The sequence below is a fragment of the Manis pentadactyla genome, chromosome 5, assembly GCF_030020395.1.
Source record: "Manis pentadactyla isolate mManPen7 chromosome 5, mManPen7.hap1, whole genome shotgun sequence".
In the NCBI taxonomy this organism is placed as follows: Eukaryota; Metazoa; Chordata; class Mammalia; order Pholidota; family Manidae; genus Manis; species Manis pentadactyla.
Genome location: NC_080023.1, coordinates 153,591,024 through 153,616,730, shown reverse-complemented (window position 1 = coordinate 153,616,730; position 25,707 = coordinate 153,591,024). Strand labels below are relative to the sequence as shown.

The 25,707-nt window shown below is 56.1% G+C and overlaps 1 protein-coding gene across 3 annotated transcripts in view; it reads left to right on the top strand.

Annotated features, from left to right (window-relative positions):
* The first annotated feature begins 11,102 nt into the window (after positions 1-11,102).
* NOL4L (nucleolar protein 4 like) overlaps positions 11,103-25,707 on the top strand; it is a 120,510-nt gene continuing 105,905 nt past the window's right edge. For all 3 annotated transcript variants that reach the window (XR_005032509.2, XM_036924712.2, XM_036924710.2), the window contains exon 1: positions 11,103-11,555. Coding sequence is in view for 2 of the 3 variants with exons in the window: in XM_036924712.2 (XP_036780607.1) it covers positions 11,235-11,555 (321 nt within the window). In the remaining variant the exon portion in view is untranslated. The remainder of the gene's footprint in view (positions 11,556-25,707) is intronic.

Here is a 25,707-nt window from a genome sequence, read left to right as displayed (position 1 = left end):
AGACAGACCTTGTGGCCCTGGGCAAGTCCCCTCCCCTTTCCGAGCCTCAGTTTCCTTACCTGTAGAGAGGCACTTGTGATAGTTAAGGGGTATGGCAACAATAGAGTACAGGGTACAGTAGTCATTCAACAGACACTTGTGGAGTGCCTGCCTGGGGCCTGGGCTGGTGCCCGGACAGCAGGGACGAGAGACTCAGCCCTGCCCTCATGGAACTGCCCAGTGGGCGACCAGCAAGTGGTGCTATTACCAGGCAAAGCACACCCAGGATCCTCTACCCTGGCATCTTGGGAAGATGGGGGTGCTGCACCTTCCACCAGCACCCACCTCCCGAGTCCTCCTCAGCCTGCAAGGCCTGCCCAGCACCCACCTCCAAGACTCCACTCCCCAGGCCACCACGTCTCTTCATCCTCTGGTCCCTGGGCCCTTCAGAGCCAAGTAACCACCAGAGCAGGCCCTGGGCATGAACCCTGCTTCTGCTGGCCACAAGCTGTGGGCCTTGGACAAGTCACTTGCCTAGGACTTGGCTTTCACACCTGTAAAATGGGATAATAATAGAGCCTGCTTTCTCGGGTAGTTATGAGGATTCTGTAGGTTGCCAAGCACCAGAGAGCTCAAAAGTGGTCGCAATGATCACTGAAGCCCTTCTCATCCATTTTCTCCAGTGGACCCAAGGGCGAGGTAAAAGGAGCTGGTCTGAGCCCCATTCCCTTGGTATGTAGAGAGGAATGAATCACTTTCTCCTGCTTCTGGCCAGGTCATCTCTACAGTTTACTATATCAGAAATTTTCCCAGATCTTTCTCTGCTCTCAGGGCTTTGTTCTACTTGTGTGTTAACTCAGAACCTTTTCATTTACAGATGAAGAAACTGAGGCACAAAGAGGTAAAGTGACCCCATCAAAGTCACACAGCTGGTAAGTGGCAGAGCTGGAGCTAGACTGATGCTAGACTGATACCCAAACCCTTAAAGTGCTTCTCGCCAGCATTACCCATTCCCACATTTCATCTGTCATCCAAAGCCACAGGGTCACCCTGGGGTCAAACCCAAGGATCCTTTCCTTCTGCCCAGCAGGGGAAAGGTCTATGAATTCAAGAACCACAGGTTTCCATCCTCATCTTGCTGCTGACTGGCCAGGAAACTCTTGGGCCAGTCCCTCCCCCTTCCGTGACTCTGTTTCTATCTCTGTCAAATGGAGACTAGAAAACTCTTCCAGCTTTGTTGACATGGGGTCCCACGGAGCCATGCCACGTATTTGTTGTGTGACCTTCCTCCAGCCAGCTTGCCTCTTAGGGCTGCTTAGCCTGTCTGCAAAACAGAGCTGACGCTCTCTGCCCTTTTGGAGCCCTCAGGATGGCTGGGAGAGCCCCACAGCATGGGTGTGGGTGTGAGCTGCAAGGAGCTGGCATCATCAGGAGCCTCAACGTCCCCCTAGCCCATTCTCTGAAGGGAGGGCCTAGCAGCAGCTCAGCTTCCAGCAAGAGTGGAAACAGTCGGGTCCTTAACAGCCTCCCCTCATCTCTTCCTCAAGTCAGGTCCTCTTTGCGCGCATGCCAGGAGCGGGGATCTGTTGTGAGCAGCGGTGGTCTTTTCCCGCCCTCAGAGCCTGAGGAGGTCATCCATCTATCCATCTGCTCATTCATTTTTTTGAGCATTTATTTTGTGCCAGGCCTTGGTCTAGGCACTGGGGACACAGCTGGGACCAGGAAAGATCCCTGTCCTCATAGAATTCACAGTCTTGGCAGACAGATGTCAGTAAAGAAACCACATAACTGTGAAATGGGCAGGTGGTTAAGCATTACAAAGATGGAGTACAGGGTAGTACCCCATGAGAGTACCCCCTGCCCCCGTGAGAGTGAGTCATGGAGAGGGATCTTGGTGGGGTATGGGCAGTTCACAAAGTGATGATGGAGCTGAGAGTTGTAAAGATGAGTTGGAATTAATCAAGTGAATTTGTGGCAAAAAGGGAAGGATTTGTGCAAGGCCCTGGGATGGGAGGAGTGACATATCCAGGGTCACATGGCTTGTGACAAGCACCTGAGCCTATTCCCAAGGTCCTGGCAAATTTGCTACCCAAAGGTAGCAAAGGAAGTCAGTGTGTCTGAATTCTCCAGTGATGCTGGCAGGGGAGGAGGGGGAGCAGGGGTCAGACCTCACACGGTCAGTCATGGGGTCTACAGTTTCAGGAGAGAAGGGGTCTCAGGAACCACCCAGTTTCCTCATGGAACAGATGGGGTAACTGAGACCCAGTTGGGTAAGGGAATGGCCAAGGTCAAAGCAAGTTGGGGGCAGACCCAGCGTTAGAACCTGGGTTTCCTAACATCTGCCTAGGGTTCTTTCTGCATCTTGAGAGTGGTCCAAGAGAAGGGGGAGAAAACCCAATGTTAATTTTTAGCACCTATTATGTAACCTAGGGTCCAGTGCATGCACACACACACACACATCATTGATGGGATCCTAGCCCTTCTGCTAGGTCCACGGTCCTGAGATTCCCCTCCAAAATGGAAATGAAAACAGCCTAAGGAGGTCATTCGATCTAGCCTCCTGCTGCAGGCCTCAAGGCCCCATCCCCTTGTTTCATTTGAAATTCTTTGTGATGAATAGAAATTATAATACCCATTTTGTAGATGAGCAAACCAAGGGAAAGAGACAGTGAGGCACTGACCTAAAGTCTCACTGTGATCATCAGCCAAAGCTTTCTTGACTCCTAGATTAGTGCTCCTTCTGAGGCCACTCACAGCCCATGTTTGGGCCATCAGGCAGAGAGGAAGTCCTTCCTGGTGTCTAACCAAAGTCTTGCCTGCTTTACTGTTCAGCTTCTCCTTATTTGGGTGGCTGAAGATGCAGAGAAACACTGTGACCCACCTCATGGCCCTTGACTGTCATTGTGGAGGGAACTGCACTGGGCATAGGAGACTCAGGGACACCTCCGCCATGAATCTGAACCCAGGCTACGGGTCTGCTTAGGGCAGGAGAGGTAGCCAGGTCATTTGCCATTGGGCTTTTCTCTAAGGGAAGTTTCTAGAAAACCAATGGAAAGAATTCCCCGGGAAAGAAGTCCTTCTGGATCACCCCAAGGACACACACCCTCCCCAGGATGCAGCTGCCCAGGGGCCGAGCTCCCAGCCAGCAGCCTGCAGAACCCAAGGCCTCAGGTCCACCCCTGTGACCAGAGGCGGCCTTGCGTTTCCTCCACACACATGCCTGTTCTCCTCACTTGTCAGAAACCACTCAACAAAATACAATTTATGGAGTCAATACGAAATGGGGGAAATTTTCTGTAAACGAAAAATGCCTCTCTTCAAATCAGGGAGAAGGAGGGCCCAACAGCTGGGCATCCAGGTGAGCGGCCCCTGTGCTGAGGCCCAGATTCAAACGCTGTGGAGGTAAGCCCAGCCTGGACACTTCGTTGGCATCTTTTTCCAGAGAGACCTACAGCTTCCTAAAGATGTCAAAACTCAGTGTGGCCAGTCTTTCCTGTGAAAGCTGAGGTCGCAGAGATTCTGGTGGCAATTTATTGAGGGTCTCCTGTGGGCTGGGCACTGTGCCAAGTGCTTCTATATGGACCACTTCACTGGAACCCTCACAGCAACCCCATGAGGGAGGTGCTATTATTGTCAACTCCTTACAGATGAGGAAATCCAAAGTCAGAGGGGTTAAGTCATTTGGCCAAGGTCACAGCGAGTGAGAAGGGGCATAAGACTCAAATGTAGTCCGTCAGCTCCAGATACTGCCACTCTTCACATTTTGCTACAGAGTGACTTGTGCTGAGAGGGGTCCTGAAGTGTCAAGGGAAGAGGTGCAGAGGTATAGAGGGGAGAGCACTGGTTGAGGAGGCTGGACTCCAGGCCCAGCGTTGCTGTCAACTGCCTGGATAGGTCGTTGTCCCTCTCTGGGTCTGTTTCCCCATTCCTGCACTGGAGCAATGGGGTAAGTGATGTCAAGCCAGTGCATAGGCTCACAGTGCCCATCTGCACACTAAAGGCTCTGAGAAGTCCTGAAGTAAAGAAAACCCAGTGAGTGGTTAACTGGAAGAGATGACCAGCAAAAATAGTTACCTGATGGTTCGTGGCCTTGAATTGAGTCCCTGTCAATAAGTCAGTCAGTTGACAACTATTAATGGGCCCTTTGGGAGATAAGTGAACGAGATGTGACCCTGTCATTGAGACACTCCTCATTTGGGGAGAAGGTAGCTAAGTAGAAGATAGTAACCACACTGTATGATCATTGCTCTGAAGGAGACAGCTGGAAAGCTTGAGGTGCCAGGGAAAGTACGGCAGACAAGGGGATAGTCAAACAGGGTTTTAAAGAATGAATAGGAGTTCTCCAGGAAGAGACTTGGAGGGGAGGGCAGTCCGAGTCAGGGTAACAGCATAGATAAGTCAGTCGTGTCAAGGGTCTGTTGTTCAGGGGAATGGAGAATTCAGTGTGGCTGGCACAGAGATGGGTAGATGGGAACAAGACAGTGAAAGGCCTTGAATGCTAAGCCAAGGAGATTGGACTTCATTCTAGGGAATAATGGAGGTCATAAGAGGACAGACCCTTTAGGCTGGGGTGGAGGGGAACCTGCAGGCCAGGAGTCTAGTGAGGAGGCTGGTACAGCTTTCTGAGCCAAACCAGAGGAGGCCCAAACTGTACCAAACAGATGGTACATCTGACAAGGACCTTCAGCCTGCAAGAAATCCCGCACAAAGAGACCTAAGTGAAAATAAAAAGGGCCTTCAGGCATGACTGAATCCAGGGGCTCAAATGGTGGTGTCAGAAATCTGCCCACAGTCACAGTGGTCAAGTGGATGGGATGTTTTTGATGATCAGTGTTCAGGTCAGTCCTGCTCCAGCTCTGAATATGGGGAAGGGGCAGTTTCTCAAAGGAATTTCAGATTACCAGGAGAAGAATGTTGCTAGGCAGGTGAAAGCAACAGCCGAGCGCTGTGGGTGGTGAGAGCAGAGGCATTTAGTGGAGGATGGGCCCTCGCCTAGCCCAGGCCTTGGAGGCTGAGACCTCTAATGGACAGCTGCTGGCGCCTGGGCAGGCTTCATGGAGGAAACAGACCTGGAGTAAGACTTGCACTGTGGGCAGAACCTGGGTATGCAGAGTAGACCCTCCAGGAGGAGGGGTCTGTGACAGCAGAGTGCAGAGGTGTGAGGGAGCAGGATGTTCCGGGTCTGGTGAGCACACCAGGCCCAGACGGCCGAGGTAGCGGATGGAGGGAGGTGAGGCTGGAAGGCAGAAGTCCTTATATGCCAGGCTCCCTCTGGCCTAATGGACTGGTCTCTTAGAATGTATAGGTCAGGGGGAAACAGTGGCTTCATTGCTTAATAACCTTCCATGGCTCACTATGGCCCACCCAGGAGGCCCAAAGTATGGCCAGGCATTCAAGGCCCCATTCTGCAAACTCACCCTTATAGGGTCCCTTTGCTTTCCCAAGTGGGCATGCCCACCACACTCCAAACATACCATTCCCTTTTCCACCTTCAAGGCTTTGTTCTGTTTCCCTACCCCAAAACACATTTTTACCCAGCCTCAAAAGTCCAGCTAAAGGCCTTAGCCTTTGGGAAGTTTCCAATGGAATGGGCCTTCTCCCACTTTTGAACTCCCAGAGCTCTTTATGTAGGTTTTTTCACATACCCCTTAGCCCAGCCAGTCTGATGGGGACAGGGGGTCAGTGATATGTGGATATACCTGGGCTTTGGAGCCAGTTGTATCTGGGTTCAAATTCTCCCTCTGCTGCTCACTAGCTGTGTGACCTTGAGCACATCATTTGACCTCCCCTTGACATTTTCTGACGTATGAAATATGAACAAGGACTCACATGAGTCTTACATGTACAAAGGTCTGGGTCCATAGTAGGCCTTCATGAGCTCTCTCAATTTTTGTTGTTCAAAGTATGACTTATGTCCATCTCACCTTCTGTGAGTTCAGGCCAGGTAGGGACCATACCTGTCTTTTTTTAGGCCAGTTCCCTAGTGCCTGACACACAGTAAGAGATTTTTAAGGGCTGACCTATCAGTTTTTCTGGGCCATGCAGACCTACTTTCCTCACCCTGACCCACCTGGGGGTAGGCCCTGGTGGCCCCACACCTGCTCCCTGAGGCTGACCCGGTAAGCTGCTAGGTGCCAGCATCCAGCATCAATAAATTACTGGCAAGTTCAGGTGACAGGACAGATCCAGTGTCAGCTTCCTCTGTGTCCCGCAGGAAGGCTCAGGCCTTGTGGAATCCCCCTCTGTGAGCTTCCCCACCAAGGACTCCAGCATAACAGAGTTGCTCACAGGGCCCCTGCTGTGTGCTAGGCCTGGTCTGGGTACTTTGCACTACATTTGATTGACGTTTCCAGTTGATTCTGCAAAGGAGGTACTAGCTCCATTTTATAGATGAGGAAACTGAGGCTCAACGAAGGGAAGTGACTTGTGAGACAAAATTAATAACAGAAAGAAAAGCCTCCTTCTTTTCCAATTCGACATAAATCATCTTGGGTCTCATTTCAATCTTTAATTATAATTCACACACAAACTTAAGGTTTCTTCATTCATTCATTTGTTCAACAACTGTGTGTTAAATACCTACTATGTGTGAAGCTGTTCTGGATGTTGGAGAGACTGCAGTCAGTAAGACAGAATCCCTTCTGTCTTTTGGAACATACATTCCAGTGCCTGAGATGAACAGAGGTGAGAAAAGTAAATACATATTATTGTGGAAGGTGGTGCTGAGTCTGGAGATGAATAAAGCAGGACAAGGGATAGAGAGTCACCAGAGAACTATTTTTAAAAGGGTGGTCAAGAAGGGGTCCTGTGGGGAGGTGACACTGGAACAAAATTCCATATCTCTTTATGCTTTCCTTTCTATAAAAGGGAGATGCTAGACTCAAGGAGTTCTCACACTGTGCAGAGTGGGCAGGAGGTTTTCCCACGGGGTTGTGGCTTCACAAGCACCATGGCATGGGCCACTGTAGGTTGGAGACATTTTCTTTCTTCCCCTTCTCTTTGCCCTGAGCACCTCTGTCCAAGGAACCCTTAGGTTAGGGCTTCTCAACTGTAGTATTGTGTGGTCAGAGCATACGACTACATATGGTCTGGCTGGGGAAAGCCTAGGGGTCTGGGAGAGAACATGGAAGCCTTCCAGCCAAACTGAAGGGTCAAGAAGCTTTCTGGGTGAGGGAGACCTGTGGGGACCTGAGTCACTGAGCCTACTCCAGGCCAGGTGGGGACCACCTCATGTCTGAGTTGCAGGCATTTCTGTTCAGCTGGGCCCAGAACTCAGTGAAAAGCAGGTGACCTGGCCAAACCAGGCAAAGGTCAGGTGCCCCTGTATCGGTGGCCCTAAGCCTCTTCCCTTCTGTGGGACTCAGTTTACCCATCTGTAAAAGGCAGAGTTTGGACTGTATACTCTCTGTAGACCCTTCATCATTAACCACTTGCTAGCCAGTACATTGCTGTTGGTATTGGAAGTGGATCTGAGCCCTGGGGGTCTGAATTTCCTGTGCTTCAATCCAAGTCTCCCTTGGACATCTGGACTAAGGGTAAAAATAAATGAATGCAGGTGATCCACTGACCTGTGATTAATCCTACTTTCAGCAGGGGTCTGGAATGGGAAAAAACAAGGAGCAGTTGACCCCTATGACCAGGATTGTCCCACCCCAGCCCAAGCTGGACATTGTGAGAAACTTACCTTTCATTCATCATGCTCTGGGGTAAGACCCCTTCTAAATGATAACGCTGGCATGAACAGGCCAGAACCAGGGAGCTGTTTCCACAGAGGTGGGGATGGGCTACAGTTGGCCATTCTCACTCCTCAGCTGAGCCACCTCCACTTTTCCCCCAGTACTTCTTGGGGCAAGAGGCTGAGACGTGCCTGGTATAGACTGAGCTGACACAGGGATGGAGGCACCAAGACCTCTGGACACTAGGCCCCTTGACCACAGAGCCCTGGGCCACTGTAGCTGCCCTCCACTCTTCATTCCTCTCTACTCCTTGGTCTCTGCTCTATTTAGAACTCAGCAGCGTCTTCCCATCACATCTAGAATATAATCCAAAGTTTTTTCACATTATCCTGACTGCCAAGCCCTCCTCACTTGCTTCACTCCAGCCACATTGGCCTCCTTTCAGCTTCTGGAAAATGCTAATCTCTTTCCCATCTTAGGGCCTTTGCACATGCACATCCCTTGGCCTGGAATGCTCTTCCCTCAGAACAGAACGTGGATGGCTCCTTGTCACTGAAGTCACTGTTCAAATCTACTTCCTCAGAGGGGTCTTCCCTGATCCTCCTAAGAAAAGCAGTCCCTCCTGTCCATTTGTTGTTAACACAGCTCCCTGTTGCAATCATAGCCCTTTCCCTAAGCTGTAATTATTGATGGTCGGCTTGTTTAATGGCCATCTTCCCGACCCATCAGTGAGCTCCGCAAAGGCAGGACCTTCAGTAACCCATGGCTATATCCTCAGCACCTGGTGCATGATGACTGCTTAAGAAATGATAGTCGAATGAATGAAACACAAAAAAGTTATCAACAATGCTCATCTTCCTCCTTGAACGCTTTGCAGCCTCTGTGAAGGAGAAAATGGCATTTACTGGGCATCTGTTATATGCCAGGCACTCTCATATATATTATTCTGTTGAATCTTTACATCCATGACAACCTGTCCATTACATAGATGATGAAGTTGGGGTTCAGTGACCAGTCTGCAGTCACATGGCAAAGGATGGACTGATGGATTCCTTAAGCTGGGAAACAGCCAACTTTGTGGGCATGAAGAATGCCATGGCAAATAATAGTCAGGATTCAGTCCCAAGTCTGTTTGACTCTACCCAAAGCCTATGTTCTTTTCCCTACACTACACTATACCTCTGCCACACTAGAACTCAGCCCAAGACTGACCACCAGGTTTTTAGGTTCCAAAGGCAGGTAAAGACCCGGATTGCATGGAGAGATGGCCTGGCTTAGTGGTTATTGAAGCGGGTCTTGGAACTAGATAGAGACCCAGGTCAAAGGGGAGGCCCCACAACCTCGGCACCAGGGTGCCCCTGCTGGAAGTGATCATTAGCATTGCTGGGCTAGAGTACCTGTGGTCTCAGGAAAGAGTCAGCTGTGGGAATAAGTGTCAAGGGATGTATTGGAAAAGTCAGGATATGAGCATCTGAATCACAGAGAAGCCCCTGAACTGCTGGGGTTGGGTGGACTTTGGGGGGTACCTTCCCCTCTCTGAGCCCCAGTGGTCATCTGAAAAATGGGCATGCCAGCATGAAATCATAAAGAGCTCTTGGGAAGATAAAGAGGAAAAATGACTGTAGAGTTGTTGGTGTATATAAAGTAACATGGAAATGTAAATTATCTAAAAATAAATCTCTTATGTGAAATGTAGAGAGAGGTTGGGGCCTCTCTTGAGAAGACCTCTTGGGTTCTCTCAGCATTTATTGGCACCTACTGTGTGCTAGGTGCTGTTCTAGGGCCTGAACATATAGGGATGAGTCAAACATGGGCCCTGAGCATCTGGAGCTCCCTGTGGAAGTGAGCCAGGCCCATACAATGTGGGGATTCCTCCCAGCAGAATGGCAGGGGGAGACTTCATGTGTGATGTGGTAACAGAAGCCAGACAGACCTGAGCTGAAACCCCCCCTGTCATCCCTGCATGAGCTTGAGTAGGTCAGGTCAGTTCTCCAAGCCCTAAGCCTTCATCTGTAAAATGGGCTCCCCCTTCTGCCTCTCAGAGTTGCCAGGATATGGTACACTGTTGGTCCCAGGGTTGGGGACCTTAGGATAGAGGTAGCCAGGAGTTCCTAGGAATAATATGGCCCTGCATTGGCCAAAATCTGGGCCTCAGGCTTGGGTGGTGACTTGCCTGCAGAAGTGGCCTGGGGATATGGGGGTGGACCCCAGGGAACAGCAGGGAGAAAAGCAAAGTAATTTCTCACCACCTGTTAAGACTGGAAGGCAAAAATCCTGGGGAATGGGCCTGTGCCTTTATTTATGTTAGTAATTTCATTAAGGTGGAGGAGGCTTGCTCTACCCAAGGTCAGCCCTGCCTAACGAGGAGGGGGATGGTGGGGCCACCTGAATTTACTCAGCGAGAGATTCTAGGCCTAGGTGCACCCAGGAAGGCAAGGTATCATAGTATGAATTTGTGGGCGTGTTGAGTGTCGCCTGAAGCCCCAGTGGAGTTGGCCTGAGTGACGCCACCACCCAATGTCAATGACTTCCCCGGGGCCTGGGGCTGTCCCGGAGCAGAGGCCCTGGCAGAAGCAAGGCCGGCCAAACTTCGGGGAATTCGGGGTGAGGTGAGAGGGAAGTTTAGGGGCCCCGAAGGGCAGCGGTTTGGGGTTTCCCCGGGGAACACTGCTCTTCTGTTGCCGGCTCGCACCGGAGAGATCAGGCCAGTTGCGGGAGGGAGGGAAGGAAGGCGGCCTGCCCAGTACAGCCCGCGCCGGGCTAAAATCGGGCGGGGCTGCCCGGGGAGACTGGGACAGGACGGGCGGGGTCTGCGCCCTACTCTCTGCGAGACCGCCAGGTCCCGGCGGAGCGCGGCCTGCGAGGCTCCGGGCCAGGCCGGACCAGAGGGAACTCGGTCCCTAGGCTGGGCACTGCGCGCCTGCGGCTCCTGCACTCCCGGCGGCTGCGGGTGCGGCAGCCCCCGCGCCCCCAGGGGCCGGGCCGGGGCGGGGTCTGGGCCCCGCGGGCGGGCGCAGAGGTGGGGGTGCGGCGGCGAAGGCTGCGACGCTCTAACAGGTGGGATCCCGCGGCGTGGTGGAGGCGGACGCGGGAGGAGGAGGAGGAGGAAGAGCAGCGAGCGGCAGCGGGAGCTTGAGCAGGAGCAGGATGAGCCGCGCGAGCTGACAGCCGCCGCCGCCGCCGCCCGCGCCCAGGCTCGGTCTCGCTCCCCGCGCCCGGAGCCGCTCCCCTCCTCCCGCCTCCCCCGGCCGCCCGCGGGGCGGCCCGCCCCCTCTGCACCTCCGGGCCCGGAGCAGCCTCCATCGCTCCCGCATCCCGGCCGGGGGGAGGAGGAGGCGGAGCAGGAGGCGAGCCGGAGCCGCCGCCGCCAACGCCGCCGCCGCCGCCCGAGCAGGACAGAGCGCGCCGCAGCCCCGCGCGTCCGGCCGCCGCCCGTGCCCATCAAGCAGCCGCGCCGGAGCCACGCCGCGGGACAGTCCGGGCTGCGGCGCGCCCCGGCCCGGCCCAGCCCAGCCCAGTCTCGGCACCGGGCGGCCCGGCTGCCGGCCCGCCCCCGAGGGCGCCGGGCGCGGCGGGAGGATGCCGAAGCCGACGCTGCTGCTGCGCGGGGGCTGGGAGCGCGAGCGCAGCCCCGGGGACTCGGAGCTGGGCCGCCAGTTCCGGGACTGGTGCCTGCGCACCTACGGCGACTCGGCCAAAACCAAGACGGTGACACGCAGCAAATACCAGCGGATCGCCGAGGTCCTGCAGGGCGGCGGCGGGACCAGCGCGGGCAGCGGCCCGGCGGCGGGCGAGAAAGGCAAGTTCCAGTTCTGGGTGCGCTCCAAGGGCTTCCGCCTGGGCAGCGGCCGGGAACCCAAGATGGGCCAAGTGGTGTATGTGCCGGTCAAGACGGGCTCGGTGAGTGCGCGCGCGGCGGCCGCGGGCCGGTCCCGCCGCGGGGCTCGGGGCGGGCGGGGGCGGGGTGGGGGTGTGGATGTGTGTCCGAACGTGTGTCCCTGAGGTTGTCCCTGAGTCTGGCCCGCCCGAGGCTCACGCGTCCCTGCTCGCGCGCCCGCCCGGGCCGCCCGGGCAGCGCTCTGGGTTCGGGGCGTCCCTGCCCCCCTCTACGCCGCTGCCGGGGCTGTGTCTGTGCCTGGCGGGCTGTCCCGGGTTGCTCACCCCAGCATGTTCCGTCCTCCCGTCCCCTCCCCCCGCCAGCAGGCGGCTGCTCCGAAGCCCGAGCCTCCCCCCCGGCCCGCCCCGGGGCTGCCTGTCCCGGGCGCCTCGCGCTCCCGCCCCCGGGCCGGCTGGGCGATGTGTGTGGAGGGTGGTGCCGCGGGGGGAAGGGGGGGTAGGGGCAGCCACGGGACGGGGAGTCCACTTGGCTTCCCAGCGCCAGGGGAGGGGGCCTGCCCGGGCAGTCTCCCCGACCCCACCCGGGGCTGGCCCGGGGAGGGGCGGCCCGAGCCGCAGCCTGGCGCAGGAGCAGCCTCGTGCGGGTGGGTGGGGCGCCCCCTCCGCCCCCCGGGCCCCTAGCTCCCCCTCCCTGGGACGGGGGCGGCCTGACCTATCCATCCCCTCCCCTCCCCCGTCCCCGGGGCCGGCCCGGTCCGGGAGGGGTGGCTTGGGGAAGGGGGCGGGGAACCGCAGCCGCCTGGAGGGAGGAGGCGGGCGGCCGGGCGGGGGCGTCCCCTCCGGCCCGGGGCGCCCTGGAGAGGGCGTGCGGCGCGGGCCCCGCGGCTCCCCCGCCGGGACCTCATTGTTCTGCAGCGGGTGGGGGCTGGGGGGGGGTGCTCCCGGGGCGCTGCTGAGCTTTGAACTTTCCGTCGCGGAGACCCTCCATTAGTGCGTTCAACCCCCGGTCGGGCCGGGCAGAGCCGGCCTCCCTCCCTGCCCCCCTCGTTCCCTCCCCGGCCTCGCCCGGCCCGAGCAAGCGAGCGGGGCCGCCCCGCGCCGGCCTCCCTCCCTCGCTCGCTCCCCCGCTCCCCCCTCCGTGCTCCTCCCCCGTCCGGCCCGCCCGCCCCGCGCTCAGCCCTGTCCCCGGCCGGAGCGGGCTCTTCACACACAATTGATTCGGTCGTTACGAAAAGTGCACTTGTCCCCTCCCCCTCCCCCTCCGGCGGCCGCCCGGGCCCGGCCCGCCGGGTGAAGGGGCCGTGCGGGAGGGAGGAAAGAGCCAGGGAGCGGATCCGGAGGCGCCTCCCCCCGGTGCCCAGGGGACGGGGCTGCAGGCCGCGGGGAGTGGGGAGCCGTGAGCACGGAGGGCGGGCGGCCCATCTGCGAGGAGCGCTGATAACCGCGCTGCTGCCGCTGCGGCCGCCAGCAGCCCATCTGCGCCGCTGCCGCCTCCGGCCGGACCCAAAACAGGGGGCCGGACGAGGGGTGCGCCAGCGCCGCATTCCCAGAGGGGGAGGCTGGGGCAGTGTCCCGCCCCGCGCGAGTAAGGCCCCCCTCCGCCTAAATTAGTGCCCTCCCCCAAACACAAGGAGTCTGGGTCATTGTCCCCTCCCCCATCGAGTCAGGGACCCCCTCCCCCAGCCCAAATCAGTGCCCACTTTCCCACTTGCAGAGTATGGCTCATTGCCTCTTCCCAGTTTAGGTCGGCCCTCCCCATCCTGCCAGTTCTGTACTCCCACTCCATTCTCCCCATCTTGGGCTAGTGTCCCCAGCCTAAGAGTGGTTTTTGAGGTTAGTGTCCCACCAGATGGTTGGCTAGTCTGTGGCCACTACCCTGGGTCAGTGCCCCCAGCCATCCAGGCTTCCCAGGTCAGCTAGTGCCCCCCACTCCATCCTCATCCCAACTCAGGGAGTCTTGGTCTGTGGCAGGAGCCCCCACTCCACCCACTCCTGGAGTTGGGTGGCAGGTGACCCTCAGACCTGGCATTTGGCCCACTGGTTCTCTGTGTGGGTCAACCTCTCCCCTAGGTAGTGGGCATCACGAGACAATCTCCCGACCCTCTTAGCTGCACAGCTGTCAAGGCGGAGCAAGCACACACACACACACCCAGGCCACATGCAGAAATCAGGTGGAAGGCCTGGGCTCCAGGTCCTGCCAGTCCATCCAGTCTCTTCAGACCCTGTATGAGGCCCATGTTGACCCGCCTTGCCTGCCTCTGACAGCAGGGGCTTCAAAAGCCTCCACCCTGGCTCCCCATCAATAATAAGCCTTCCCTAAGGGCCTACCTGGGAGGCACAGAAAGGGGACCCAGGCATCCCTGCCCAGGCTTCCAGGAGGACGACAAACACAACAGACCAGACGTGCCCTGCTCCGACAGCCGGCCCCTCCAGCTTCCATGCCCACCTTCTTGGCTTGCTGGTCCCTAGAGAGGCTGTTAGTTACCTGCCACTTGCCCAGCCAACTAGGGCCAGCCACAGGAGATGCCCCTAGTCCTGTCACCCCCATCTCCAAGCACCTTCCTGGGGCTCAGTTATTATTTTTATATTTCCATTTTCCTTTTCACTGATCTAAGAGACCAAATCCTGCTGGGAATTCTGGGGTAGCCACATCCTTGTCCTGGGAGGGGCTGAATGGGACCTTCTTTGTAAGGTGCAAAGGACATCCCCAACCTTCACTAGTCTACACACACACACAATTAAAGTTATTGCCTCTGGTGGCATTTGGGAGAGATCCTGTAGTTTTATCTTGGGTGGGTTTTTGTGAAGGTCATTGGACTGCAAACCTTTGTTCAAGGCATTTGTGTAGCACCCACAGCCTTGTGGTAGGTACTGGGTTGGGGTAGGTCAGACTGGTGCCAGCTCCTGGGGCACCCAGCTGGTGAGGGAGGTGGGCATAGCTGAGGATATGATAAAACCACGGAGACACCAAGAGAGAGCAGATAGGGGAAGGATTTCAGGGAAGAAAGAGTGTGGAGTTGGGTCATCCTGCAGCTGAACAAGGATCCCCGGCATGGTCTCGGTCCCCAGGGTGGCCATGGTGTGTCATTTCTCTTCCATGTTGTTCTCTGGCTGCCCCTCCCAGGGCCCCCTTTCCTCCTCCCACAGCCATATGCGGTGCTGTGGTCGGGCCCTTCCCTAGTCCCGGCCGGCCCCGGGTCGATGATCTGACACCACTTGTCCTGTCCCATCTGGCCCTGAGCTTTTCTGGGTGTGTGTGACAAAGGCTTAATCTGTCCAACGGGCCCAGGGCGGAGAGGAGGGCGAGGGGAATTACACTCTGCCGGGGCCTCCCGCAGCTGGGGCCCGAGTGGGGGGCGGGGCGGGGCGGGGGTCGAGCCCAAGCCGGGCGTGGGGGGAGAGGCAAGTTGGTCTTCAGTTTGCAGGTTGTCACAGGAAATAGAAGTGGAGGCGGAGGGCTGAGGGCTGTGGGGGGGAGGAGGGCGGAGTCCTCCACCAGCAACACGGGGCGCTCATGGGGATAAGATCTTTTTATGACAAGAGCCAGCCGGGGCCTCCTGACTGGGCAAAGCCTGGTTAGGATTTATTATTTCTTGGGTTTGGCCTGCTCTGGCTGTCCTTCGTGGGCTGCCAAGCTGGGGAAGTAAACCCCTTGGAGGCAAGACCCTCTGATACAGCCCTTTCCTGGGCTCTCAGAGTGGGGCTGTCGCTGGAGCCTGCAAGGGCCACAGGTTATGTCTGGCACGGGCTCCCCGGGCCATCTGTCAGCTCCAGAGACCAGAGAGCCCCAAGGCTCCTTGGAGACTGATGTTCTCAACCCAGCTCTACCATCTTCCAGATGGGAAAACTGAGGCCTCAAGAGAGGAAGTTTCTGTTGATAGGGAGTCAGGACTGGCACAGAGATCTCTGTGTTCCACTGTGGCTTCTCCGTGGGCCCACTGCATGCCGAGAGTCCCCCATTAGAGCTCTGTTCCCTGGGGGGAAACACTGGGTCGCCAGACTCCACTCTCAACACCAGGCCCTTGTGAGCCGGACCCCAGGTGTTCATCTGGTCAAATTGACTAATGGTGGTCTTTTCCCAGTTTGCAGATGACGTTCATTCAGTGCAGAGCATTTTCTCAGTCTTCAGGCTTTCTCCCCAGAGCTTTTGTGCAAATCTGTGGCACCTGTGGCCACTGGTCTGGGCGGGAAATGGCCTCTGACTTAGCACATATGCTGTGACCTTCGGTTGAATACCTTAGTATTTCCTGCTCTTCTCCAAATTATCACCACAGTGAGCATTTCCAAGTCACCTACTGTATGCCTGTCTTGGTGCCAAGGTGCTGATACACACTGACCTGTCAAATTGCCACAGACCCCCAGAGGTCACTGCTGTTATTATTGCCATCCTCCAGATGAGAAAACTGAGGCCTTGGGGATTTAAAACTTGCCCAGGGCCACGCCACTGACAGGGCAGGCCCTGACTTTGGGTGCCGCCTGTATGCATCTCCATCCTGACCCTGCCTGTGTCTTGTCTTGTAGCCCGATCCAGTTTGAAAGCATAGGTCCTTCATCGTAAGCTTTCAGTCCATTACACCATAGAATAATCCCTCTCATTAAGATGTCTATAATCACAGGCTGGTGCTTGAGGCAGGACTGGCTCTGTGTAAGATGTCAGGGAACTTTCCTGAGGCTCACTAAGACAGGTTTGGAGTGAGTAGAAGAGGGGAGGCCTCTGTCACCCTGGGCCCTAGGGGACTTCCGGGGAGAGGGTGACGGTGACGTCTGGCATGGGCCCCATCTGGATTTCTCACAGGTGGCAGAAGTGGGCTCTTTTGTTAATTAAGCCTTGGTGATTCTGGTGAGTGTAGTCTCAGGGACTCTGGGCTGGGGGTGTGTGGGTGGGGCTGCATTTTGGAGCCTGGGTGATGCTAGATGATCAGCTCTGCCTTCCTGGAGCCTCCCCAGGGAGGTCCCGGGCTCTCTACACTGAGGGGTGGGGGCAGCATGTCCCCTTCTTCTTTGGGTAAGACCTGGCAGGAACATCCTGTCTTTCATGGCCCCCACAGGCTTCCTTCCTGTCCCTGTGTCTGGGAATCAGGAGGCCTGTCTGAGACCCTATAAAGGCTGTAGGGAGGATGGAGGGTGGAGAGCTTGTGGCTGGGGTGGCCCAGGGACCAAGGTTGAGGGTCTAACCCAGCCTCAGGCAAACCTGGGCTGCTCTTACCTTGGGGGCTGTGACATTGATTGAGGACTGTGCCTGTGAGTGTGCACTCTTGTGGTGGAGCACCGTTTGTGCACATGGAGGCTCTCAGTGTTACCATGTGGATGTGAGCGTGCATGTTCCTGTACATGTGAAGGCTGGGGATAAGTGTGTGCCTGGGGCAGTGTGTGTGTGTGTAGGTGGCGGGGAGACCACATGCATGTGAATGTGTGTGATTGTGAGCGCCTGTCTTGGCAGATGTGTGTGCACCTGGGGTGTGGGCACTGGCAGACCACGAGAGTGACTGTGTGTGCATGCACACGTTTAGGATCCTATGAGAAACCCTCTGGCAGTGCGGTGCTGACAGGGGTGTCTTTCGTCATGACTGGGTCAGCCTGAGCTGCTCTCCTGGCACCTGCTGCTCTTAGGGTCTCCACAGCTGCTAAAGCCAAATGTGAGGAGGGAGTGGACTTAAGAGGTGGTGCCATGTCCCTGTCGCCATGACAGTGGTCAAGGTGCCTCCCCGTTTCCAGCTCTCCTGTTCCTGCTCCCCCTACTCCCTGCCTTACAAGGGCAGCAGGGCAAAGCTTATGAACCTATGGTGGCACTTACCAAACCCAAGGCCAAGCATGAGGGGTAGTGGGCCCTTCTGGGAGAGGGGGCTCTGAACTTGAAGTGAGGGGGCCAGGACTGATAGGATCCCAACTCAGCCACTTCCTTGCCACGTGACCTTAGGCAAGAAGCCTGCATGACCTATCTGAGTCTCAGTTTCCTCATCTAGAAATGGGCTCCAAAGCCCCACTCCCAGGAGGCTTAGCAAACTGAAAAAGGCTCTGCTATCATTTGAGGTCACTCTGCTAACTTGTGTCAAAGTCAGGCCTAGACGCAGGGCCCCGGAGCAGGAGAGGGAGCAGAAGGAAGCCAGGTGAGGGCCCACTGAAGTGGTGGCTTATTAGAGCAAGGAAGGACCCATGGGTCCACGTTCTGCCCCTGGACCACCCTGCCATAGACACAAAGGGCAAGTGAAGGGCTTGGGGTTTCAAGCCACAGGGCCCTGGGTTCAAATGCCAGTTCTTCCCTTTCACCAGTTTGGCTTTATCTGTTTTCTCATCTGTAAGTGGAGCTGATAATCCTATCTCCCTCACAGGACTGGTGTAAAGGTAGTGCATTAATGCATGTAGAGCCTGAAGAATGTAGTTAAGTGTTAGGAAATGTTAGCTGCTATGTGATCTCACTGAGCCTCAGTTTCCTCATCCAGAGAAAGGGGATGGTGATGAAATTGTCATGGATATTAAATGGGACAGTGGAAATAGAGGACCCAGCCAAGTCTCTGTGACACAGTAGGTGGGTAGCAACTATTAGTTCCCTAGAGATTGTGTCTGAGTGATTTCTGTGTCTCCAGTGATGTTGGAGTCCTGGTTAATATTGGATTGAATTGCATAGGACACCAGAAAAGTTGTGGCATGGGACGTAGGTGTGACATGGGGCTCCAGGACCAGGGACTTAAAACCTCAGGGTCTCTCTCTGCCCTGGCTGGCTCCTGTGCTACTCTGAGCCTCAGTCTCCCTAGTTATTACACAGGAAAGCCTCCTCTGGTCCCTCCTGCCTCTGAATCCCTTCCTGGTGCTGGGGGTGCCAGATCCCAGAAGTCAGGGAAAGGTGCTGGAGGGGTGAGGGTGGGGGCTTTACCAAGGCCTGTAGGCACTGGCCAGGTAGACAGGGAGAAGGAGGAGCCTCCTGAAGGCCTCTCCCCACCGCCCACCTCCAGCCCTGCCCTAGTCCCTGGCCAGGAACCTGAAGTCTGAGCCCTGGGACCTTACAGTGCGGCTGTGTAATGACTACCTCCCTTGGGCAGGGCCTGAGCATATCTCCCATGTTGTCAAGCCCCTGCCATGTGCCAGACACTTTATTTCATTTAATCTTCCCTGGATTCTGTGAGGTCAGTGAGAACTTGGCACCAGAGAGGCCAGGGCACCTGCCTGAGTTCCGCAGTGGCAGGGTGTGGGCTCCTCGGTCGTCTGACTCTCTGGGCCCTGGACTGTGGAAGCAGGGGTCCACAGGTGCCCTAGCTCACCCCACCTTCCCACCCCAGGGTCATGGTGCCCTCGTCTGAAGGCACTCCGCAGACACTTCCTAGAGCCCGAGGCAGCCTTCCTGCCTGCCCAGGCCCAGGCTGGTGGCAGACAGGTGCCACCCCTACCCTGGTCCCCTTCCCCCAGATCTGAGCCTAGCTCCAGGTCTGGCCCAGCCAGGGCAGGCTTCAGGGACTGGGACAAGGGGCATTTGGGAGGCTGGGCCTGCCCTCTCCCTACAAGGTCATCGGCAACCTCAGCCTCAGTCTTCTTGGCCAGCTTCAGTTGGGGAAACTAAGGCTGAGAGTGGCAGGAACTCACTCAAGTTCCCAGAGAGCACCAGAGCTGGGTGTGAGCCCTCTGGCTCCAAAGCCTGGTGGGTCCTTCACTTACTCCCTTTCCCTGGCTCTTCCACTGCCCTTCCTGTCACAGCAGCTCTGTCCTTCTCCACTTCGGGCCACTCCTGGGAGTCATTTCTCACTCGCTTCTCTTACTGCCCCCTCTCCCCGTCCAGCCCACTTGCAGGTCTTGTTGGCTCTGCCTTCAAATACATCTCAGGTCTTCCCTTCTCACGCCCTCCAGGGCTTCCACCTTCACCCGAGCCTGGAGACGCGCCAGCCTCTGGGCTCCCTGTGTCTGCTCTGGTGCCTCTGCCATCCCCTTTGGCCCACACAACCAGATGAAACTTTGCAAAAAGCAAATCAGATGCTCTCCCTCCCCTGCTCAGAACCCTCCAAGACTCCCCTCACTCAAACCGAGAGCCAAAATCTTTCCTGAAGGCCATCCATGATCTTGGCTGCCCACTGCCCTCAACACCCCCTGTCAGCCCCTTGCTCATGCAGACTCAACCACGTGGCCTCCCTGCTATTCCAGAAACTGCAAACACGATTGCCCCAGCCTGAAACACTCTTCCCCAGATCTCTACATGGCCAGTTCCCCTTTTCTGGGGCTTTGCTCAGATATCACCTCCTTAGAGATGCCCTCCCTGATCCCTCTGTCGGGATCACTTTAGGTCTCTTTGACCCTCTCCCCCACCCCTTTCCTACTTAATTTGTCTCCAAAGCCTACACCTCCCTCCTGACATTATACATATATCTTACCAGGTTACACGTTTAGTGTCCCCAAAAGACTGTGAGCTCTGCTAGGGCAGACCAGCCTGTTTTGTTCACAACTGTATCCTCAGGGCCCAGAATAGCCCCTGCCCCTAAGGGACTGAGCCAGGTAGCAGATGCCTCAAAGCAGGAGCCTGAGAACCGCCCACGGGTTCCCGCGCAGAGCCTCAGGCCCAATGCATCCTCCTGCCCCAAGGTGTCCAGGGAGTCCAAAGGGAGGCGGCATTTGAGCTGGACCTTGAGGGCCAAAACGAATTTTTCAGCAAGAGCAGAACACAGGGAAGCTCATTCCAGGGGGTAGGAATGTGGCAAGAACTAGGAAGTGGGGCAGGTTTTGGCAGGGTCAACAGCAGACTGTATGATGGCGATGGGAGCCACCTACCTGGAGAAGCATGTCCTGCAGAACATTGAAAACGGGGTGGGAGTGGGCAAAAGGTCAGATCAGCTTGAGAGTGGCTGTAGGGTCCTGAGAGGATGGGCTGGTCAAATTAGCTGGGGCCAGATAGAGGAGAAGGCTCTGGAAAGCCACTCAGGAGCTGGTGTATCACCATCAGGGAGGTCAAGGGGTTTGTAGGAGGGTTTTTAAGTAGAGGGGAGCTAAGGTCAGATTTGGGTTTTAGAGGCAACCCTTAGAATGCTGTGGCAAGAGGGACATGTGTTCCAGAGAAGGAAGAACCAGAGGCGGAAAAGTAGGTGCCACGAGAGAAGGTCGGCCTGGATGAAGAGGAGTTGCTGGCTCCTTTGTCGGACAAGAGGCTGAGTGGCTGGGACAGGGTGACGTGGGAGGACGGGCGTGAGGTTGGTTTGGGGGTCACAGTTGATTCAGTATTCTTGGGTGGAAAGAGGTGAGTCTAGGAAACCAGGAATGTAGACAGACACACTGATCTGGGGCAGAGGCCAGGGAGCAGAAGCCTAGAGCCGTGCTCAAGGCCGGCTGTGCGTGGCAGGGAGTGGCCACGGAGCAGACTGGGTGACTCAGGGCTCAGTGGGGCCGTGTGGGGCGTCGTCGTGTTCGCAGGGTCCCCGTCCCAGCCTGGAACATTACCCACCCCACCTGGGACCGACACAGGCTCCAGGGAGGCCTGTGCTCGGGTGGATGACTCATCATTTTCTCAGCATCCCTGGGCTGGGGAAATGGTCAAGGAGACACGGGCCCTTCCTTTGGCAGGCTGGGCCCTGACTGGATGCGGGCGGGGGGAGAAAAACACACTTGGGCCTGGGGCCTTGTCTGAGAGCATCCTTAGGGTACCTCCAACAGCCCCGGCTCCCACAGTCTCGCACAGTCCTCAGCCACCCTTGCAGGCCTCTATGGTCCCATCGCACAGGTCAACACACCGAGGCACAGCCTCTGCTGGGCACCCAGCCAAATAACCACCTGGTGTTTCAGTTTCTTCATCTGAAAAATGGATCTTAGGATTGTCCCTTCCCTGCAGGGTTGGTGGGGAAAGGAGGGAATTGTGCAGAGTTCTTAAATACTGGGATTATCATTTATCCCCACGTAAATGTAGGGATGTGGAGAGCTCTACCCAGGCAACAGTAGAGCAGCCGTAGGGAAGGCAGTGATAACAAGGCCAGCAGCAGACCTGCATTTGGATCCTGGCTCTGCCATTGGTTTCCTGTTCCGGGTAAATGGCTCGCGTGCTCTGACTCCTGACCCCTGGTGTATGGTGCATGGCACCCCACACCCTGTGGGCTAGGTGGGAAGATGACATAAAACCAAGCCTGACAGGCAGGCCACAGAGTAGGGGCTGCTGCTCCATCCCAGGGTCCTTTGGAGGACCCCCGTCACTAGGGTGAGGATCTCAAAACCAGATAGCTGTTAACCTCCCAGGCAAGGGTGCTTAGGAGGTGCTTTGTGGGGTGACAGGAAGCCTGGGCCTGGGGGTGGTGGGGCCGGGGGGGAAGAGGCAGCTCAAAGAGCTCAAGTCTGGGATGCTCCACGGGGGAGGGAGCCTCTCCGGGAGATCTGGCGGCTAGTACAGGAGCCGGCTGAGGGGCAGAGGGTTTTATGTTGAATGGGAGGTCCCTGGAGGTCAGGAGGAGTGGGGAGTGTGGAGGCAGGGGCTAGGTCCAGGCTCTTCCATTTACTGTCTGGCAAGTCACTGCCCCCTCTCTGAGCCTCAGTTTCTTCATCTGTAAAATGGGGTGGTAATAGCTGTGGCTTTACTTATATGCCCCTTCTGTAGTACATTCTATGCTATATAGATGCTATACTGTGTACTATAGTGTAGAAGCATCTGTACTAGGGTGTGGACATAGTCAAGCCTTCAGTAAAAGGGAGCTATAATTAGGATTAGGATTAGGATTGAATCAATAACCCTAGAATCTGTGATGAGGTTATGTGAAGCAGTGCTGCTAAGCAAGCTTTGGAGCTCAGACCAGCCCAGGTTTGAACTGAGCTCTGGGAATCACTAGTTGGATGACTTTGATAAAAGTCACTGTCCCTTCCTGAGCCTCAGTCTCCTCCTCTATAGAATGGGCCCATTGGTGTTACCCATCTCACAAGGTTGCTCTGGGAGGTGATCAGAGACTCCATGTCAAGTGCCTGGCAGAGGAAACAGTAGTTTTTCTCCACTTGTGTCTGTGATGTGGCCATTAGCAGTTAGACCTTGGGATATGGAGTCTGGGGTCGGCCCGGGAGATGCTGGAGCAGAGAGGTGCAGAAGGGGCAGTGGCTTGAGGGAGAAACAGGAGTATGTGCAGGAAACTGGAGGGGAGGCCTTCCAGAAGGAGGGCTGGCCAGTTGGGTCTTCCCCTGAGGATTGGCAGACCCTCCCCCAAATCCCCCATACCCCAGATCTGGCTGAGAGAAGACCTTGATGGAAGCCAGAAGGCAGAGGGAAGGCACTGAGCCAGAGCAGGTGGGAAGTAGAGGCGAGGGGTCCAATCAGAAGTTGGCTGTCAGGGAAGGAGGGTGAGAAGGTCAGTGGGCTTCAGAGAGTCCAAGCTGCCCATTATGGGACTCAGAGTGGGCATGCTACCTAGGATAGAGAGCCCTGGGTTCAAAGACTGCCTCACCAATCAGCTGTGCAACCTTAGACACTTTGCAACCTCTCTGCACCCCTATTTCCACATCTGTAAAAATAGGAAAGTAGTATCAACTGTCTCATAGGGTTGTGGTGGGGATAATTTGCAATACATAAAGTACTTAGTCAATGGCTGCTACTGAGCAAAACAATGACAGTCGTGACACAGCTAGTATTGATGCATGCTTCCGAAGAGCCAGGCACACTGCTGAACACTGTGCATGTGACTCCATGTGGTTGTCCAAACATGACTACCATTCTGATCCACATCTTGCTTATGAGACTCAGAGGGGTTAAGTAACATGCCTGAGACTACACAGCTGGTAAGAGGCAGAGCCGGGGAGCTTGAGCCCATGCTGTCGAGAAGCGTCATGTCTTCAACTCCCTCAGTCACCTATCCTCTTGACAGCAAGACTCCGGCCCTGGGCCCCTGTGGTATCACGTGGACCTGGACAACGGTTCTTCCCATGTTGCGGAGGCCAGTGTGAGTCTGTCTGGCCAAGCACGCCAGCCCTGGGGCACACTGCTCAGGTACAAACAGTGTGGGCTGGCAGGGTTGACCCTTGGGGGTCACAGAGGGATTCTGTGGTTCAGGGAGGGCCAGGGTGTGGCATGGAGCCCCACAGCCAGCTGTCCAGGCAGCCGGGCAGGCAGCATGCTGCCCTTCAGTTGGGTCAGGGGGAGTTTGTGCCCACCAATGTGAGACGAGGCGTGGCTCCACACCCATGTCAGAGCCACCTGCCAGCAGCCCCAAGAGGAGGTGGGTGCCCAGGGATCAGGGATGGGCAGTGCTGAGGCAGGCTGGTGCTGGGAGAGGGTGCCACCGGGTCTGGGGAGGAACTCAGGAGGGCTCTTATGAGGAAGTGAGCCATGCAGTGGGAGAGGAGGGGATAGAGCCTCTCAGGAAGGGGGAGGGGGCTCTGTGGACGAAGGAGCAGGGAGAGGTTTGTTTACAAGGTACGACACACACATGACTTGAAGGAACAACAGCAGCCCCTAAGGGTGGGGGGTTGTCAGCACCCCCTCACCTGTTTCCCCGGAGCCCACAGCAGTCCTGTCCTTCACACATCCTCCCTGATATACTTGGCTCTGGAGCTGGGCTGTCTCGGTTGAAATCCTATGTCTGCCATATACTCACTGTGTGACTCAGGCAACTTACTCAGTCTCTCTGTGCCTCTGTTTCTACATCTAAAAACTGGGGGTAATAATAGAACCTGCTTCTCTGGACTGCTGCAGGGCTCTAGAGCCTCACAGAGGGCCGGCCAGAGGTTGAGCACACCTGGGCACTGAGTCTCTCTTCTGCTGCTGTGGCAGTTACTGTAATGATTATGAATGGTAGTATATGTGCTGTGCATGTGGCTTAAATCCCCAGCTTCCCTTGCTGGTCCTGAAGCTCAGTGTTCATGGCTTCATCCCATTTAGACAAGAGGCAGAGGGGAGAGGTCAGCCCAATGGCCTGGGATCTTGAGAAAGACCTCTGACATGGAAGGGATCTCTGTCATCACAGGGACCCCAGGAGGCCACTGCCTCATCCGGGATTTCTGGTTGGGGAATCGATCCCCTGCCCCTCAGCTGGGGACACGAGGTGGTGGTAGGGACAGGAGGGATGAGGGGGCTGTGGAGATAGCCATTAGCCAGGCCCCAGAAGATGGGGTTTCATGACCCTCTCTGCCATATCTCAGCCCTACTGTTCTTGAAAAAGTTCTCAGCTCCCAGCCTTGGCCTCCTTATCAGGAAGGTGGTACCAGGCTGCAGTGCAGTCAGAAGGCAAGGCAATGCCTCAGATGTTTTGGGGTTGTTCCAACAGGGACCTCACCTACAGGTCTCTGTCCTTGGGATTTACAATTGAGTTGATGGTGTCATTGATAAGATCCCAGTCACATGTATTAACGTGTAGCTGAGAAGGAGCCAGCCCTGGATTCAAATCCTGGCTGTGCTTCTTAGTAGCTGAGTGACCTTGGGGAAATTAACGTCTCTGGGTCTTAGTTTCGTCCTCTGTAAAACGGGCACAGCAGTAGAACCTGGTGTGTGGGGTTGTTAGACAAAGATAAGAGACTGAGCCTGGGGCCTGGCTCGTGAGAAATCTCTGTGATTGGCAGCAGTTGCAATTATTTTAAGGAACATGGATGAATAGGAGAAACCACCAGCAAACAATTCACGGCTTCAGGCAGTCCATTCATTCGCTGATTTGTTCAGCAAACTTAGGCACCTGCTATGTACCAGGTCCTGTTCATTCAGGCCACAAAGATTTACTGAGCATCTACTATGTGCCAGGAATGGTGAATAGGACACACTTGATCTCTGGCTTCCCAGAGCTGGGAGACCCAGGTATCCACACTGGCTAGTAGGCATGGGGCAGCCTAGGGTCTTATGTGCCATCCAGCTGGTTAGCTCAGGCAGCCAGGCCCCTGTCCCCATTGTGCCAGCCTTGCTGAGCTCAAAGGAGTGGCTTCTGCCCAGCATCCCCATGCTAGTCCTGCTTCCATATCTGGCTCCTCTGCGTCCCCCTTTTCCATCTCCCCCTCCCACCCCAGCTCTGTTACCTCCTCCCCAGCAGACCCCATTGTCCTTCCATTGCTTCCTTCCTATTCACGCAGTGGTGGCTGGAGTGCTGTGTCAGAAATGAAAACCTGGCCATGTTCCTTCTCTGCCCAGAACCTTCTTGCAGGCCCCCATTGCCCTCCAGCGAAAGCCACCAAGGCCCACAGGGCTCAGCTTGGGCTCCTCTCTCCCTCTGCTGGGCTCCTGCTCGCTGCCCTCTAGCCGCATTGGTCTGCAGACAGTTCCCCAGCCCTTCCTGGGCCTTGCTGCGGTGTCGTCTCC